Source organism: Gouania willdenowi, unplaced genomic scaffold, assembly GCF_900634775.1.
Source record: "Gouania willdenowi unplaced genomic scaffold, fGouWil2.1 scaffold_215_arrow_ctg1, whole genome shotgun sequence".
Lineage (NCBI taxonomy): Eukaryota > Metazoa > Chordata > Actinopteri > Blenniiformes > Gobiesocidae > Gouania > Gouania willdenowi.
The window spans coordinates 180,185-198,776 of NW_021144969.1; the positions used below are offsets into that span (position 1 = coordinate 180,185).

An 18,592-nucleotide genomic window follows, 5' to 3' on the forward strand; every position below is an offset into this window, starting at 1 on the left:
GCGGCCTCAGCTGTTTCTCTCCCTCACACACTTCACTCTGCTTTTTCTTTCAGTGGTTGTTAATATTGACAATGTTTTGTTTGAATTGTTTTATTATCCTAGAAAGGTTAACTGGAGCCTTTTTCCATATCAGCTGTGTATTGTGTCAACATTCACTGCAGCTATGATCTGTGTGTGTTTGCACCTGAATGTGAGTCATACTATTTTCGGCGCAGAAACGGTCACCGCAAACAGTTCCAGTTTAAGGAATTTAAATGCATCCACAATTTATTTGCATTTCATATTTTTTTGCTCCCCTTCTGTGATCCGCCTTCATTTCATATTCATCAGTTGTAAAAGCACTAAATGGATTGTGGACGCAATTTGACACACTGAACACGTGCAGTCCTGATTCCCTGGGGTTTGTACCCTTTATTAGCGCGTGGAGTGACGTTTTCACATTTTAATACCCCTAAATCTTTGGTGAATCTGTCCCTAAATGTATATTTTGTTTATGCTAAAGGAGAACAAAACAAAACTGTCAAATCATGTTCAATCAAATTTCATTCATCTCACAGTCTGTTAAAAACAGTGTTAAAGAAGAAGAAAAAAAACAAAAACTCTGGTTCCAATTTGCACAACAAATATCTTTGTTCTTTTGCCATTTAAAAAAAAAAGACTTAGTGAGCAGAAATGAGTGTTTTGTATCTTTCCTTATCTCTAAATAATGATTTTTGAGCTGAGGTATGGAGATGATTTGTGACATTGTCACCCTACATTTCGGTTGCAGTATTGTGTTAAATGGTAATTTGTCATTTAGCGCATTCTGATGTACACTTTTCCTTTTTTACTTGCATCATTTTAGCTTTTTACAGACCAATACCCACGTTTGAACATAAAATGTAGACTGATAATGTGACACCTTCTCCCAGCATTGCTTTTTCTGTGCTAACAAAAGAGAAGTGCAACAGTATTTTGGTTTCACTGGATTTGCTGTTAACTGGTGGTTAATCCATTTGTTATTGACATGTAATCAATTAAACCAGGCCTTCTCAAGCTTTGACATTTTTTTCCTTTTGTTTACAGCAGATTTAAGAGAGAGAGGAAAAAAAAAACAACCTTTATTGTGACACATTCACCCGGACATGATTCCACTATTAAACCAAAACAAACCACGGTCCAACTACATCAGTGACTGACTATTAACAACTGCTTCTACCATCCTCCCTAATCACAAGGAACCAAAGAAAATTGGCTACCAGTTTACAGGCCAGAACCAGAAAGGCTATTTTCTGTTATTTGTGCTATTCACATTGATACTTTTCACACCCATAATACATTTATTGATATTTCAATTTTTGTGTCTCATGTCTCTTTATCTGCACATACAGTGTATTATCTGCCCGTAATCAGTATTTGCTGTATCACCTTTAAAATCAAATATTGATATTGGCCCTTCCGCTGACATATTGGAGCAATAAATCAGTTCTATATATCAGCTTCCTTCCTCAATCAATCATACATCATATAAATAGATGCCTCATTGCCCGTGGAGAGGTGTTACTAAAGCCTGAATTATGCTACTGCATCATGTCGCCCTCTGTGTCGACGCAGGCCCCTTTGCCGTAACCCAGGGATCACCAACCGTTCTGAAACTGGGAGCTACTTCATACGTACTATATAGTCCGAAGGGCTACCAGTTAGAAAAGCACTTCTTAATCACTACATTTTCATGGTTTCACTTTCATTAGAGAGTAAGAAGCAGTAGCAGTAACTTAAAACTAAAAAATGTTCAGGTTTCAACATTAAACATATGGAAGTAAATCTGTGCATTCAGATTTTGAATTTGAATTTTTAGCATTGAATTTATTTTGCATTTAAATCAGACTTTGAATTTTAAAAGCCATTGAATTTCTAGCACTGATTTTTTTTTTTTGTTTTTTTTTTTTTTGCCTTTGTTATTTTTTTCATTGTTTAAAAACATTCTATGTAAAAAAAATCCAATGTCTCAAAAAATCCAGTGCAAATATATTCAGAGTCAACATTCAGGTAACCAAGGAGAAGCAATTGATCAATCAAATTGTATAAAATCATTCAACCTCCAGCCAATCGATTTACGCTCCATTGGTCATGTGACGGTGGGGTGCATTATACACTACTGTATCATATATTCTTTTCATCGTGAATGTAAAGCTACGTGGGACACATAATAGGTCAATGAAAGTGTGCAGCATAAATCTGACATCTTCTGCATGATGTTCAAGTGTGTTTGTCATTCCACTTGCTTAACTTTTACCAACACATTCAAGTCAATGTACATACAATGAAATGTATGTACATTGACTCATAATCATGTTGAGTCAGATGTACGTGTAGCTTCTCTGTGTGTAAATTCAGGTAAAAGCAGTCACAAGTTAACATGGAAGCACTGCGTTTCCCCTGCAACCTCCAGTAAAAACGGTATGCAGAGATTAGAATAAGCCCTTTCACACTATCGCTCTGGTTCAGTTCTTGCATGAGGTCAAAGGTCAAGAGGAATAAACTCGCCATAGCTGATGGTGTAAACAGCGAGTGTGACAGAGATTTAGATTTTTTTTATTCCCCGTTGGAGCATTGATTCTTTGAAAAAAAAAAAAAAAAATGCTGAAACGTAGTATCTGTCTCCAAGGCTGAAATGCCGAGTTAGCTGCTAAAGGTAATGTTGAACGCGAGCTAAAAAAAATCTGTTTTTTCCTTCAACAGTGATCAATCAGCTAAACAGTGCTGTTTTACTTATCAGGCTGTCCATATTGTGCCCTTTATTCAAATTTGTAAAATAATAGCTTAATAAAAACAATCATGACCTGGTTAGTGAATGGTGGACCTCGTAAATTTACATTTTCAAAGTGAGAACTCATACTGTCCTTTTCACACTCGGAAATCTTGCTTTACCATCAATAATAACAATACATTTTATTTATAAGCACTTTTCAAAAACTCAACAGTTGTTAATACAACTACTAAAGTAAAAACAAACAAACAAAATGTTACCAACAATAAAGGTAAGTACAGAAAATACAGGAGGAGGTCAGTTGGTTTAAAACTGCTTCTCCAATAATAAAATCATTTTTTTATTCTGGTTTTGAACAGAGGGCTGAACCGTGTCAGTATGGAAAACCGTTTCACCACTAGATAGCGTAAAGAGCCGACGAATCCAAGTCCGCTGTACTGGTCCGTGTGGTCTTGTGAAATGGCGTCCTGATGAGATGGTGCTGAAGTTATTGACTTAGTTTATACAATTCTAAAATAATTGTATTTCGTTACAATCTGTAGATTCTAACTGAATAAAATACACGTAAAAGTGTATTAAATCGATTTTTGTTCAAAAGTTGGTAGTCTTTTAGATAACGTCTGAATGTCAATTTTAAATCTATTGACGCATTTCATCAAAATGTGTGGACGCGCATCAGAGGCTCTACCACATTTAAACGTTATATATGAGCTATGATTAATCCGCTCCGCTGTTTATTGCCACACATCTAGGGTTGCCATGTACAGAGGATTATTTCCCGCCCCTCAAAAATGTGAAAAACATAGGATGATTGTATTCACTTAATGCATTAACTCTGCTTTTGTAAGAATATAATACCGAATCTCTTGGTTTAATGGTAAAAGTAGCAGGGTTTAACCAATGCATTGAACAATGCTGAAAGAAAAACTCAGTTAAATCAGTGACAATAAAATGCAATTTGAGGTGCATTTTAACAAAACAAAACAAACATAAAAAACATTTTCAAACAAAGATTTATCCAGGCTATTACCATTGTAAAAATAATAGTAATAAGAATTGCCTTTATGTTGCAGCCGAATAACTGAAAAGCAACAACCATAACAATCACCAGTACTCGTTATATTCTGCTGCTAATAGTATAATTTTAAATTATCAAGTGGGTTGATTGCTGCCTGAAATTGTTTTTTTAAACTAGTGTCTATATACAAAATATGTTTGCAGCCATTTTAAATTAGATTTTTAAATACCTGATAATCCTGAAATTTTAGACTTGTAACTTTAAATTGAGGAAAAAGGGAAGTCGTGCGTGACTAAAAAGCATTGCAAATCTTGGGTAAATGTATGTATGTGTTTGGCGTCCAGCTGCTTCACTTACTCGACAAAGAATAAGTCGGCTCTCCCATTAAACTGTCAAATCACTTTTTGCGCGTGAAACGCAATCTTGATCCTTTTGATGAGAAGGGGAAGCAACCCAATTTGGCAACGCAAGTCACATTGTTGAATCCGAAGCACAGACATCTGGGAAGTGAAGTTATGACAGAGAATACTGAACACTAGCTTTAAAGCTCATAAAAATACATCCCCCACAATCCACTGCGCTACAGTCAGCGACCCCATCTTGTCCCTATCTCATGAATATAAATCAGTCAAGATTTGCGTAGGAGTTCGGCCGACGCCAGTGTTATATTCCAGCGCTGTTCTGGGTTTCATATAGGATTTGCAGTCACGTCTCCGCCCTAATCTGATCGCACAACATCTCCCCACACTGACCAGCACAATGTTTCTTTCTGGAGCAGTGGAGGGGGCTGACGGGGAGAAGGAAGCCGAGAAGTGAATGACTTCTAGCGGAATAACTCGGGACCACCGCGTAGTCGGCGGGCATTTCCCACGGTGGGCACGTATCCAGGCGATTAAATGTAGAGGCTGTAGGTATAACGAAGTGCGCACCGTGATTTCTTTACAGTGTGGACTTTTTGATGGCAGAGATGGAAAGTGTGCAGGCTGACACAAAGGACGGAGCCGCGAGCAAGTTATTGAAGAAGCCCAGCGGACTGTCTGTCGCCCTGGGGACTCCAGCGCATGATGGCGGTGGGCATTTGTCACCCTCCCGCGTTGATAAGAACGGGGCAGCCCTCCCACATTCCGTTGCTACCGGAGATTTCAGTGCGCGTTCCAGTAGCCGGGGCTCTTCCAACAACTCCCTCCTGTTGAAAAGAAGGTGCTTAAAGAGAAACCTCTCCGCTGTAGCTGAGAACGCAGCCACCAAGATGAACTCGACCCTATCCTCTGCCTCTCTGCACACTCGGAGCCTGGACAGGAAGACTCTGATGAAGCACCGGGAAAACATGCAACTGCAGCCCGCGGATCGCGACTGGGTGAAGGCAGACCTCCATCGGGGCTCTATACATGTCCATGACAGGCTCAAACCGTCACACCCGAGGCCGGTCCTCTGCACTGTCGACACTACAGCCGGAGAGATAGCACTTAGACTGAGTAAAGTCAGCAGTAAGTCTAGCGCCGTTATGCGAATATTTAGCAAATCGAACTCTAAGAACAATCCAAATGGCAAATGCAATGTGCATTGTAAATATATTCACAATCCGTCGAAGGTAAAGGATTGCGACCCCCTGACTCCTTTGGAGTCCAACCATCCTGGTGACAGGTTGAGACTCTTGCTCATGGAGAATGCAGATGATGGGCAACTGGATGGGGAAATGTTTTCCCCTGAATCTGAGTTACAAGACATCACCTGTTCATTGTCACACTTAAACTCCAACATCGATACCCCCCATGATGATGACTTGGAGCACAGGGATGGTGTGGACAGCTACGGATTAAATTCTGGCTCAGATGTAGAGAGCAGTGCATTTGATGACCTGAGCTCCGGGGCCCGGCTCAGTGAGCACAGGGACTCCTTCAGTGATGACATGATCCTGGGAACGGAGGCATCCATCCTCAGTCCCTCCTTTGACAGTGCCACAGAAGGCCACGACATGTATGGCAGCTCCTCGGATGAACTACAACTTGATTGTCCTCCATCAGACACAAACAAGGACCCCATAGCTCAACATCACACCAATGGTGTCACTGCTGCTACTGCCGGCTATGAACATTCTGACCTGGCGCATTTAAATGGAAGCCTGCCACCCAGTAGCAGTGCAGATTCATTGTCAAGAGCATGTTCTCCAAGTAATACACCCGATGTCCAAGATTCAGAGTGTGGTAAAGCTGCTTTACAATTCGAGCCTGCAGCCAACCACCATGGCGATCCTTGTGACCCTAACCTCACTCTGTACATGCAGCTGCATGGTGAAGCTGTCAGAAGATTAAGCCCAGATGAGAGGCCTTTGCAGATCCAGAACGACTTTCTCTTTAAGCTTGGATTTAAGAACCCATGGAGAGTTCAAGAGGAAGGGCTTAACACTGAAATTGGCTCCCTGTTTCGTTTTTATGCAGGTAAATAGCATTTATTCAGTATTAACAAAACTTATTTTTGCTTACTTTTGGACCTGTTGGTGTATTTTTTTGCTCTGGTTTTCACGTTATATACCTTAATCAAGGAGAGACAAGGACCTATCACCAGATTTATATCAATAAATTGTACCCACGCATTCAACCGTCATGTATATAACACAAAATCTGTGCAGATTTAGTTTAAAATTAACCAGGTCTGAATTGATTTGAAAAGATTAACTCATTGCAAATTTGACTGTAATTAGCGAGTGATCACATCTTGTGAATTGGTAAACGACACACTGAATCATCAAGTTAATGCTCAGAAATTGTATTTATTTCAAAACATTTACATTTATTAGTAGGGGTGTCCCGATCCGATATTGATATCATATATCGGTCCGATATCAGCCAGAAAACGAATTTTGGATTTTATCGGACTGCATCTAAAATCTTCATTATATATTATATTTATTCAATTGTAGAATACTTTAGATATTATGTTGAAAGTTAAAATTTATGTAACCAATTGGTTATTAATTAATCTCAGTTTTTCTCATACCTACTGTTGCTGACTGTTGTTTTTGTTTGAGTAACATCACTTGATCAAGCCTTTTCTTACATTCCACACTAAGTAATAAAAGTATGCATGATTTGTGCAGATATTGGTTCGATATCGGTATCGGCCAACACTCAAGGCTGCAATATCGGCATTGTAACGGAAGTGAAAAGTTTGTATCGGGACATCCCTATTTATTAGAATAAAATGTGGAAATGCAAAAAAAAAACTGAAAAATATTAAGTGTGAACAATGCAGATGTAAAAGAATTGGGCTGTTATTATTTAAATATCCTAAATTTAAAAAAGTAACTAAGATAACTTACAAATTTCATAATTACAATATCAATATGAAAAAACTGCAGAATAAATTTGCACCATAAACATTTAAATATTTTCAGTAGAGCTGTGCATCTTCACTGGTCTCACGATTTGATTACGATTATCATGCCAATGTTTTGATTTGATTGCGATTCCATGATTCATCATGATGCAGAATTAGAGCTGCAACTAACAATTATATTTGTAGTCGACTAATCTATTGATTATTTTTTCGATTGGTCAACTGGTCACGGTTATTTTATTTTTATTTGTTTTGACGCACATATTTCAGGGTTCTCACCAGGATTTTTTCATAGCATAGGACTGGCAATGGAAAGTTTGAAATTTATAGTAAAGCTAAAGTTTTTTTTTTTTTTGTACTTTTTTGTTCCAGCCTTACCGTAAAGCTTTAAAGGTGCTGATGAATTTAGATAATTACTAATGCTTTGGGTCCTTCACTAATTAATACTCTGACACTGTAGAGACAAGAAATAACTTTTTATTCAAACGACTGATCGCACACACACACACAAACCGTTTATATTGGACAGTGATTATGGGGTTCAAAGCGAAGGATGCACACAGTAGAGCTTTAATCGGGCCAAAAGAAGACCTGACCCAACCCGATCCGAATTAAGCCGATGTCTCTTTAAGTCCGAACACGTTTCAACCCAACTGTATTCACATCCGTGAGCGCGCATGTAAAATGATCCGTTGCTAGTTATAAACATGACGAGCAGCTTCATGTGCCACTACACGCTACATTTGGTTGAAGCACTGTTTATATTGGACAGTGATTACGGTTACAATGCGGAGGATGCACACAGTCAGCATCGGGGGTAGGGGTCTTTGGGGTAAAGACGGGAGCATCCAAGCAAATTGCTTGTATTAAATAAACGTGCGGCTGATGTATGTGTGTCTGGGTTATGCAGATTAAAAATTGGGTTTAAACAACACGGGCACGCCTGGAAATCCCTTTTGTGTCCAAGTGTGCAACAATTATAGCGATTGTACCAATTAAAAAGGAAAAAAAAAACAATAGAAAATCTCCCTATGCTGCTGAAAACGCACCGTAGGGGGCAACATCACTCCGTAGGGGATCAAAATTACAACACTGGGGTCCCCTACACTTAACAGCTCTGGCGAGAACCCTGTATTTTGGACTGTTATTTTAACTCACCTGCTTAAGTCCTCACACCTGTGAAAGTGGCCCTGTTGTACTCTGACAGCATGTTTTACAGAAAGGAATTAAAACACGTATTTGTAACAGAGTTAAATTTAAAACATAAAACATCATTGTGATCACAATAAAGTCATCAATAGCTGAAATAATACACATTTAAAGTGTAAGTGTCTTGAACAAAGTCGGAATAGTACACAAAGAGAGTAAATAAGTAAGTTTAAAAAGCTGGAGCTAACCTGCCTGCAGGTTGTAGAGGTAATGAGGTTTAAACCAATCACAGAGCTACTTTGACTTAAATCAAGTCCATAAAATAGAAGAAAAATAATAACAGGTGATGGTGGACACAGAAGTGCGCGTGTGTGCTGCGTGTATGTACGTGCCCCACCTCTGTTGTGTACCTGTGACTATAAGCAACAGCAAATTTTGCGATCTTACACCCAGGAAATATCTTTGCTCCGCTAATGCTGATGGAGGATTCACGCACTTCCAGTGTGGCCTTCCTCCGCAGCTTCATCTCCAACTTTCTTGTAGTTGACACAGCTTGCTGTTTAGGGGACTAAATTAAATGGTTTTCAAGTGCTGGCGTGAAGCTCACTTTTACATCTGCCATGTTTTTGGCAAGTGCTCAGTCTGCATCGCATTTTTAAAAGTGGTGCCATGATGCTCGTGTGTGCAATGTGTTAACCTTTTGTGTATCTCACAAAATATTGGAAGACACAGGGGAGTCTAACTTTGCTCCGGGGGCCGAAGCATTCCTCAGCTTCGGGTTAACTTCCTTGCTTCACAGTGGTCATTGAGTATGACATGGGACTCCAGTTTAATTCAACAACTGCAATGTTAATAACAATAATATACTATCGAGTTTAGTAATTTAGTAATAATATCAGTGCTTTGGTTGTTTAATTCCTTTAATTCCTTTCTTTTTTCACTCAGCGATTTTGGGCCCCCCTGGATGTATGGCACCCTAAGCATTGCCTATATTGCCTAAATAACGTGCCGGCCCTGCTTGTGTGCATCCTTCACTTTGTTTATATTGGACTGTGATTACAGTTACAGTGTGCTTCAACCAGACGTAGCATTTAGCAACACAGGAATGCTCGTCGTGTTTATAATAGCTCGCAACAGATCATTCTAGATGCGCATGTTATCTCCTGTCTATACAGTGTCTGAGTATTTGTTGGAGGACCTATACCAAGCACGAGTAACTGTCTTACTACGTTCATCATTACCCTTCACCAATTCAAAAAATAACTTTGGGCTTTAAATTAATGTAGTAACAAAGATTAAAAACAAAAACAAGCATCACTAAGTTTGGCCCTCAGAGAGTTATACATTTCAAAATTTCCCACGCAATCCCTCTACGCTGTGAAAAATTTCTGGTGAGAACCTTGTACATGTCTTTTTCATCATGGAGCTTGTTATTGTTTGCTGTTTTCTAATAAAATGAGAAAGATATGATAGTATGAGTATAGTGTTATAGCAAATTTATAACAACTCAACAATGAACTTGTTATATTTGTAGTATTAAGTTAAGGCAAGTAAGTAGGCCAAAGAGTAAAAAAACATACACACACACTGTATGTTTTACACATCACAGTGGTATTTTTTGTTGTTGCAGTTATAACAGCAACTTAATGTTGCCCATGCTCAGAAAAATGTCAATGACTCCAATGAATTTGATTGGAATATCCTACTCAATTGCCAGTAAAGAAGCTTTGACAACTCCACAGTTGCCTCAAGCAGCTCCTTTTGTTTTTGCTTTAAGCTCCTCTCCTTACGAGGCATCTCTGTTGTAAGAAGTTGTGCTGCTGTAGGAGACGACTAAAGTGTATATACCTCTATTTAGTGTAGGAAGAGGACCAGAGATGAATACTGATTTCCAACATGTCTTTAGAATGTTAAAGAGAAGGATAAACTCATTCATGGTCCGCATTGATTCACGTCGAGTGGTATTGCTTGTCCCTATATTCAACACTATTTTGTTAACAGTTGCTGGCAGCGTGGGTAGCATTTGATTAAGTTTGTTTAAAATATTGTGAACTATACTTGGAATACAGTCTGTGATGGCATTGAAGAATTTAATGTTCGTAGTTATTGAATCACCAAGAATGAGTGTGGTTTAGGGCTGGGCGATATGGCCTTTTATAAATACCGCGATATTTTTAGGCCATGTCACGATACACGATATATATCTCGATATTTTGCATTACCCTTGAATTAACACTTTGATGCATAAAATCACACCAGTATGATGATTCTATATGTCTACATTAAAACATTCTTGATCATACTGCATTAATATATGCCAATTTTAAACTTTCATGCAAAAAAGGGGATATCACAACTAAGTCAAAGTTGACATAACTGTATTTATTAAACAGTGAGTGGCTCAAACATAAAATTGTCAACAGAAAGTGCACGTTCTGTGCAAAATTGTCACAGAGACATTTCAAAACAAGACATTAGTGCAGGATGCAACTCACATGGCATTTCAAAACACAAAATTAAAGTGCACTTTTTGTACATAATGCCACTACAATATTTTAAAACAAATAGTGCCCTTTTGTGCATGTTGTCATTAAGATGACATTTCAAAACAACACTAAATTTAACTGCACCTTTTGTGCATAATGCCACTAAGATATTTAAAAAAAAAAAAAAAAAAAAGTCCGCGAGTTTAACGGTATGGTCATTTTCAACACCGCACAGACTACAAGCTGCGATATATCGAGTATATTCGATATATCGCCCAGCCCTAGTGTGGTTGGAGGAAAGAGAGTGCCAGGAATGTGTGTAGGCTTGTTAAACTGACCGGGAGGGTCCGGCGGATCACAACTGGCTGTAGTAGAGCCTCCGTCATCGGGATTGACTGGCATTGGAGCAGTTGTGTGGGAATGCCTGATGGCAATCGGGTTGCTGAAGGCTGCGGGGAAGTCTCCGTTATCGGATCCGGTTGAAGCGGCTCTGCGTATAATGGTGAGCGGGTTGCTGATGTCTGTGGAGGATCCTCCGTCATCAGCTGGCATTGAAGTGGTTCAGCAGCAGTCAGATTAGAACTGTGTTTGTCAATGGCTCGCATCCTGGCCGCTTCAAACACAGTCTAAACTGCCATAAAACTATGCAAATCATCACTGACTCCTAAACCAGTGCCTGTTCAACTTTAACGTGTCTGTGGAACTGCGTCCGTTTTTCTTGTGTAGTGCTTCTGCGCTCCGTGAAAACATGAGTCGGCTTTAATCTGCTTCACCTGCTCAGTGTTTAAACAACATCTCAACAGAGCTACAGAAGATCTGTGGATAAAGTTGTTCCTTTGTCGTGGACGAGACCATCAATGCTAGGACTGTAGAGTCTGAAACATCGTAGGTTAATGATAACTTCTGATACTTTGTCTATTTATTTTTGTGTAATCATTACGATCTGGAATGATGTCACCAGGATAATTTAACTTAGGTTAATTTAAATTAAGTTGATCAAAACTTAATCAGTAAACCTGCTCAGATTCAGTAAAGCATTGATCCCTGAGGGGACATTGGGTGACAGCAATGCTGCTCTCATACATATGACATGAATAATTAAAATGGAGGAGAACAATCCAAGTCATTATAACTTATATACTGTATACCTTTTAATTGTATCTTACTCATTATTTTCAATTACATTTTTATTTTTGGCATACATTTTTGATTAATTATAGTTTTCTTTTTATTAGTTTATATTTTGTTTCCTCACCGTACTTATATCTTCCTTTTAATTGTATCTTACTTTATTTTTTACATACATTTTTGTTTAATTATGGCTTTTTAATTTATTAGTATTTATTTTGTTTGCTCACATGAGTTAAAAATGAAATTTCTGAAAAAAATTGATTAATGCTTCTAAAAAAATAAATGTGGAAAACACAGAATTTGGAAAAAAATAAAACTGAATTTGGAAAAAAAAAATGCATATGCATTTAAATGTATAAACTATTTTTAAAAATCGTCAATCAAATCGCAATTAGGTTTTTTATCAAAATTGTGCAGCCCTAACTCAGAGTATTATGGAGAAAGGACGACAGCGCTATTGACTGTTGTACGACCGTGTCCGTATACTTGGTGAGTAGTTTGTCTTTCTTTTTAAGTTTGTTAGAAAGGCAACAAATCTTTTCCTGTAGTTTGGTAATTTCTTTGTTGGCGTTTAGTAGTAAAATGTCTTTTTCTGATAGCAACTGAGGTGCAGTGTCTCCACCCTCTCTAGATGCGGCCATTTTAGTGACCTTTTATCAGATATTTTTTACTTTTTTGTTAGTTTGTGTGTGTGCTAAAGTCTGTCTGTGTGGGGCAAAATCTATCTATAAAAGCAAAAAAGGTCTGTGTGTGCACTGTAAAGAATTTACTAGAGTTTTTACAGTAAACACTTGGCAAAAAAGTTGCCAATAAAGTATTGTAAACATCACATTGAATTACTGTAAAACAATTACAGTATATAACAGTATAACTTTTACATGTTTTTGTTGTATATGATTTACAGCAATTGTATTTTTTTTTACAGAAAAGTGGTATTTTGTTGTATTCTTGTTTATATCTTGTAATTCAAATTACAGAATTTACCTGGCAACAAAAATTTCCAGTAAATAGCTGTAACCACATTTTTTTCGGGTTAATTCTATTTTCTATCAGCAGTTTTTGAAATATATGCATATTGTGAAGCATTCTGTATACATTAGATTCACTGCACCTGTTAAATAAAACCAGAGTCAGAGCTGTAAAAAACATATTTATTAAAAACATACAGTTTTACTGTAAACCTTTAGAACCTGAGGAGTCTTGCCTGAGGTTTCTTAAAATCTCCTAAAATCAGAACCCGAACACACACAGCTCAGCCTGGTAGGCTGTGAGCATCATGGAGACCAAGAGGTCAGAACGGAGACGGTCGGCTGTGGTCGGCAGGCTCTGTCTTCAGGGGACACCGCAGACAGCCGTGGGAGCAGGTGTGCCGCGACGAGTGGTTCCACTGGGGAGAGGGGCTGGCGTGCTTTCCCCATCCTCCTCAGGCTACGGAGGCGGCAGGCAGTGCAGCCCGGGCCGGAGTGATGAGGGCGTCATCCTCCTCTTCCTCTCCCGATACTTGTAGGTCAGAGGAGGCGTCGTCATCATCCCCGCAGTCCGACACGTGGACGTCCTCCTCATGTAGGGGGATAGTGGCTGGTTGAGCTGGGAGCCCCAGCAGGAGCCATGTGCCTCCGCGGTATCCATGAGTGTCCCCGTCTCTTCTCCCGCTGCGACGGCCACGCCATGAGGGGGAAATAGGGGTCCTGCTCAAACAGTCTAGCTTGGTGTGCTAATTTTCTGTGGAGGTTTTTGACTGTGAACACCGCACAGTGCTGAATGAGTGGATGAAATGTGTTACCTCTTCAAATTGCCATGTGTGCATGAGGGAGGTCCCACATAAACACTAAAAAACTGTAATACACACTCTACAGGGAGAACTCAGATTTGAAAATTGATGCTAATTACTGTAATTTTTTTTTTTTTTTTTTTTACCCATGATGCACTGCAGTACACAGTTAAACTTTGTAAGTTACTGCATATTCTTACTGTAGAAACTACAGCAATCGGTGACAGTGTGCGTGTGGAGCGAATATCTCCCCGACATGGTGCCTGTTCGACTTGAAACTTTGTCAACGGCTTCCAAATACCATGACAGTGTGCATCTGTTATTTTGGAGTAATTTGGTAATTTCCAAATGAATTTCATTTTATTTCACTTCTGGACGGCACAGAAGTGAAACCTATTCAGCTTTTGACCTCAGTGTGTGAGGGAGCGCTAGCGCACCATCTATATCTATTTCACTACACAGCTCACTTGCGGTGTGGACTAATATTTTGAGGAAACATACTTTTTTACTGTTCCTTATTTGGTGATGGTATTTCAAAACATTCATTTTCATGTTAGTTTGACCTTTTGCTATTTAGACCAGACAGACCTCACCCGGAAGTAAGGGTGTGCGATCTGACGATATTAGATCATTAAGGATTAAAACATGACGATGATCTCTCAAATCACGGAGATCGTAGAACCGTCTGTAGTTCACATTTTAACCCTTGCGGTGCTGTCTGCATCATGTCTGTGGTCCATACACAGCACATCCAATGGTTTTTTTTCTCTGCCAAATCACACTATTTGCGAGTCAGCATTACAGATATTACAGATTATTAAGCGCTTCAATAGGGCAGAACTACGCTCCGCTCCCCCTCCCCCTCCCCAGTGCACGGACTCACAGTTAGCTGTGCTGCTTCCTCCGTGTTAGTGACTGTCTGTCAGAGGCTCAGTGCAGATGTCTGTCTGTCTGTTAAACTATATCAGTTCTGAATGTTGAAGCACTGAGAGATGTTTGAGAAAACACTGCATGTGTTTCTCTTCCATAACTAACTCTCTGTCTCTGTGGCATTTTTCTCCACTGACTTTGACCCATTATTGTTTTTCTTGTAAAACTACTGAAAAAAATAAAACAAAATAAATGGACTGTATATCACCTATTGCCATTTTGAGGAAAAATATAGAGATATGAATATTGTTCGATATCACCAAAGCAGTAACGTTTTATCTTATAAAGGATATGATTGTCTAAACTGTGTGAAATGAGGCGTTCAAACATTGCTTAAAGTAGGATTTTATTAATATGAGTGTGGTACCTCAATAACAAATAGAAATCACTAGACTGATGCTGCCTTGTTATGAAGCAAGTGATGCTAATGCTACACCACTTTAGTTAAACAAAGTAAAAAGACTGTGACTAAAATAACTTGTCAGCCTTTTTGTTTGATGTTAATCATACTTGGAACCAGTTTGATGAATTGCTTACATGCAATTTAATTTTTTTTTGATAATTACCTTGTCCTAAATAATCTTTTATTCCTTTTTTTTCCGTTTAGGGAATAAACGGTCTAAATGATTTGAATGAAAAAAATCGTGATGAAATTGTGATATATTTTTCCTATATCGCCCAACCCTACCCGGAAAGTATGGGCAATGGCTGCTGTGTTGAAAGCTGCACACTTCTCAGCAGCGCGTGTGTGTGAGAGAGAACCAACAGAGGAGATTAGAGTCCCAGGTAGAGAGTCTCTCTCTCACACACCACACACACACACACACACACACACACACACACACACACACACACACACACACACACACACATACATCGATCAGGTGCGCTTCACTATCGATCACCGTCTACGTGACATGTGTGCAGGTATGTGAGTGAGTGTATAACGGACCACCATTTAGTCCGGTTTCAGTCTGTTTCACGACACCCGTTCATAGCGTGGTAGTGACTGTAGTGTTGCGCTCTGAGTCAGATCTAAGTGTTTACATGTTACGTAGACGGTGCTATATAGTGAAGGTCAACTGATTACTGCAGCTTCACTCACGTCACACCTGCTACTACACCTAACTACTGACAATAGATAAGTGTAGTGAAAGTTAGGCAGGCAGGTACACGTAGATGGACTGGTGCGCATAAATTTAAAATGGATTCACCCCCCCCCCAAACACACACACACACACACACCAAAACCAAACGACAACAAAATATGAAAATGACTCAAAATACACAAAACTAAATATTTATACAAAAAACACACAAAAGACAACAGAAATGCAAAAAACTACATTAAAAAATACACAAAATGACTCCAGAATCACACTACAAATGCAACAAAAAACAATAATAATACAAAAAATACACAAAACGAAAAATTTTTAAAAATGAGTTAAAACAACACATTCATCGGGCGCATGTCTCATAGAATTAAACCAGAGAAATTGCACACACTGTTTTACTTTGCACCTGCAAATATACCCCTTTATAATGCTATAGAGTATGTTGTTATTATTATGCCCATAATTGACAACTCTACTAAAGCTCCCACTATATGAATACATACTTCCGACGGGAACTATACTAGTAATAATAAAAACAAAATAATAATAATTTAGATCTACCTTGGCCATGATCCACAATGTGCTGTTTTTCCTATGTTTCTAGAGGCAATGAGACATAGACTGTTATTTCACTAAATTTTTACTGTGCATATTCACATAATTTTGATCACGGGGGGGGCCCAACTTGTAGGGGCCAGGAGAGCCCACCGCCTATTTATGATACCTCACAGTTTTTTGTTGTATGCAAAAAGGCAATCATAATTATAAAATTAAACAATATTCAAAAGCGCATTTTAAAATGTAAAGTCTAGATTTACGCTACCCCCACTCAACACAATAATGGACTATTACTCTTCCGTCATCACCTGGCAGTGGCACAAACCTGTGTATATGATTGGGAGGAGGGAATCACTGATGCATATAAGAGGAATCAAAGCTAATATGAAAAGGAGTTACACAAGTGGTGCAGTAAAGCACAAAAAAATACATTGATACGTAACACCCGCTGATGAGCCGGCATAGAGTGGAGAAATAGTGAGAGCTGAGTCGGTACCAGATGACATCACCACGCACGATGCGACAGAGGATTCCTATGATCAGGTATGGGTGCACATATGGGCCCTAATTTATTAAGTTTGCGTACGTTCAGATCTGAGCGTATGGCGTGCAATCGACCAATTTCACGCAAACATCTGTATTTGTCAATTGTGGCTTGATCATAAGCTACGATCAGATCTCACGTCAGGTCTGACCTTGTGTATGCAAAACTGAGCGTGTGGATTTGTGGTGCAGCTCAGCAAAATCTGACTGAGTCTGAAAATGAGGTATTAAACAAGCCTCAGCTGTCATTTAAGCATAAAAGGACACACATTCAGAACAGATAAAATTGGATTGATAAAATGAATTTTAAAAAAAAGCCCACGTTATTTTTGTTACCCGCACTTTTTTGGTTTTCCTTCATTAAATCTGCTACCGGGCAGGAGCTCATAGGATCAGCAGTATGTACACAAACACTGGGATCACATGAGCGCTGCTTCTGCTTTTTGTTGGACCAGCAGGGGTACACTGCTATACAGTGGAAGTGTGTGACATTATTTTAACCTGTTCTGCACAACAAAATGCATGGAGCAATGTCTGATTGTGATTAAGGTATTTGTTCATTTATTTTAATGTGTTACTTTATTCTTCTGGCGTTAGGACAACTGATCACAAATCTCATATCATGGCAGAAATCTTGAAGTCACACAGAAGTATGTTGTCTTCAATATTTCTGCCATGATTTGAGGTTTGGTTGCTGCGCAGCGCGCACAGGGGAGAGGAGGGGGCGCACGGGCTCATGCTCGCCAGCCAGAGTTGTCTAAATGTAAAAAATTGTCTTCATAAAATAACAAGGATTTACACTTTTAGGCTGTGGATGAGTAACATTTCATTTAAACCATAATTTGCCGTTATTGAGAATTTAATTCAAACCTCAGCCTGAGTCCGTTCTAATACCGAAACCCTGTTCAGTGCCTCCATTATTCTCTTCCACAGAATGAAAAGCACATCTTTATTTTTCTTCATCTCAGCTGTGAGAATGCTGATTTTCATCTCAGAAACATTTATTTATTTGTAAATGTCTGTTTGACCTCAGTGGGCGGGGCCTCCGAACCAGGAATATTTGAGGGTATAGCATTAATTAATGACAATGAAATTCAGCCACCGCATTTATCAACACCCGATGATTGTTACGCTGGGATTGGTCAGATACGAATGTTTCATAAGTCCCACATTGGTCCTGTCGTATTTCAAGCAAGGTTGATAAATGAGGGCCGTGTTAACTAAACCACCATTTTGCACCATTATAGATCAATGCCCATATCGATACTTATACTAAATTACTAAATATAATTTAATAACCTGTGTGTTGTTTACATAGTAATGGTATAGAGCCATTGAATTTCCCTTGAGATTAATGATAGTACATCTATGCAGGATTGTAGAGTAACAAAACTGTGTGCTCATCTCCATTTTAGTATGGGGAGACTCTATGCAGTTTAGGTACAATCTACAATAGTTTGATTGAATCGGTCATTCTTAAAATAGTTAATATGTACATACTGCTAGTGCTAGGTTGCTAACAAAAACATGCAATATTATTCTATATTTAAGTTCCTATTTGTTTTTTAGCCACATAAAGCACATCATGATTTTGTGAAGAGTGTATAATAAGTGTTGAATCATTATCTTCTACTCTTATAGTCTCACAAAATACACACAAGTTCAGATGTTATGCTTTGAAAAGCAATTTCTCTAGAGATACATTTTCTTTCTATCAGTTATATGTAACAAAAATCTATATATTCCTCTTTAGCAGGAAGAAGACATGCCTGAGGATGCAGCCCGGCCAGAACAGGAAACAGG

General features: G+C 38.8%; 1 protein-coding gene across 1 annotated transcript in view; it reads left to right on the top strand.

Moving 5' to 3' along the window:
• Positions 1–4,411: 4,411 nt before the first annotated feature.
• Positions 4,412–18,592, top strand: part of phlpp1 (PH domain and leucine rich repeat protein phosphatase 1) — a 105,394-nt gene continuing 91,213 nt past the window's right edge. Inside the window, exon 1 of the mRNA XM_028441310.1 lies at positions 4,412–6,205. Within this exon, the coding sequence (XP_028297111.1) occupies positions 4,726–6,205 (1,480 nt within the window). The 5' untranslated portion in view covers positions 4,412–4,725. The remainder of the gene's footprint in view (positions 6,206–18,592) is intronic.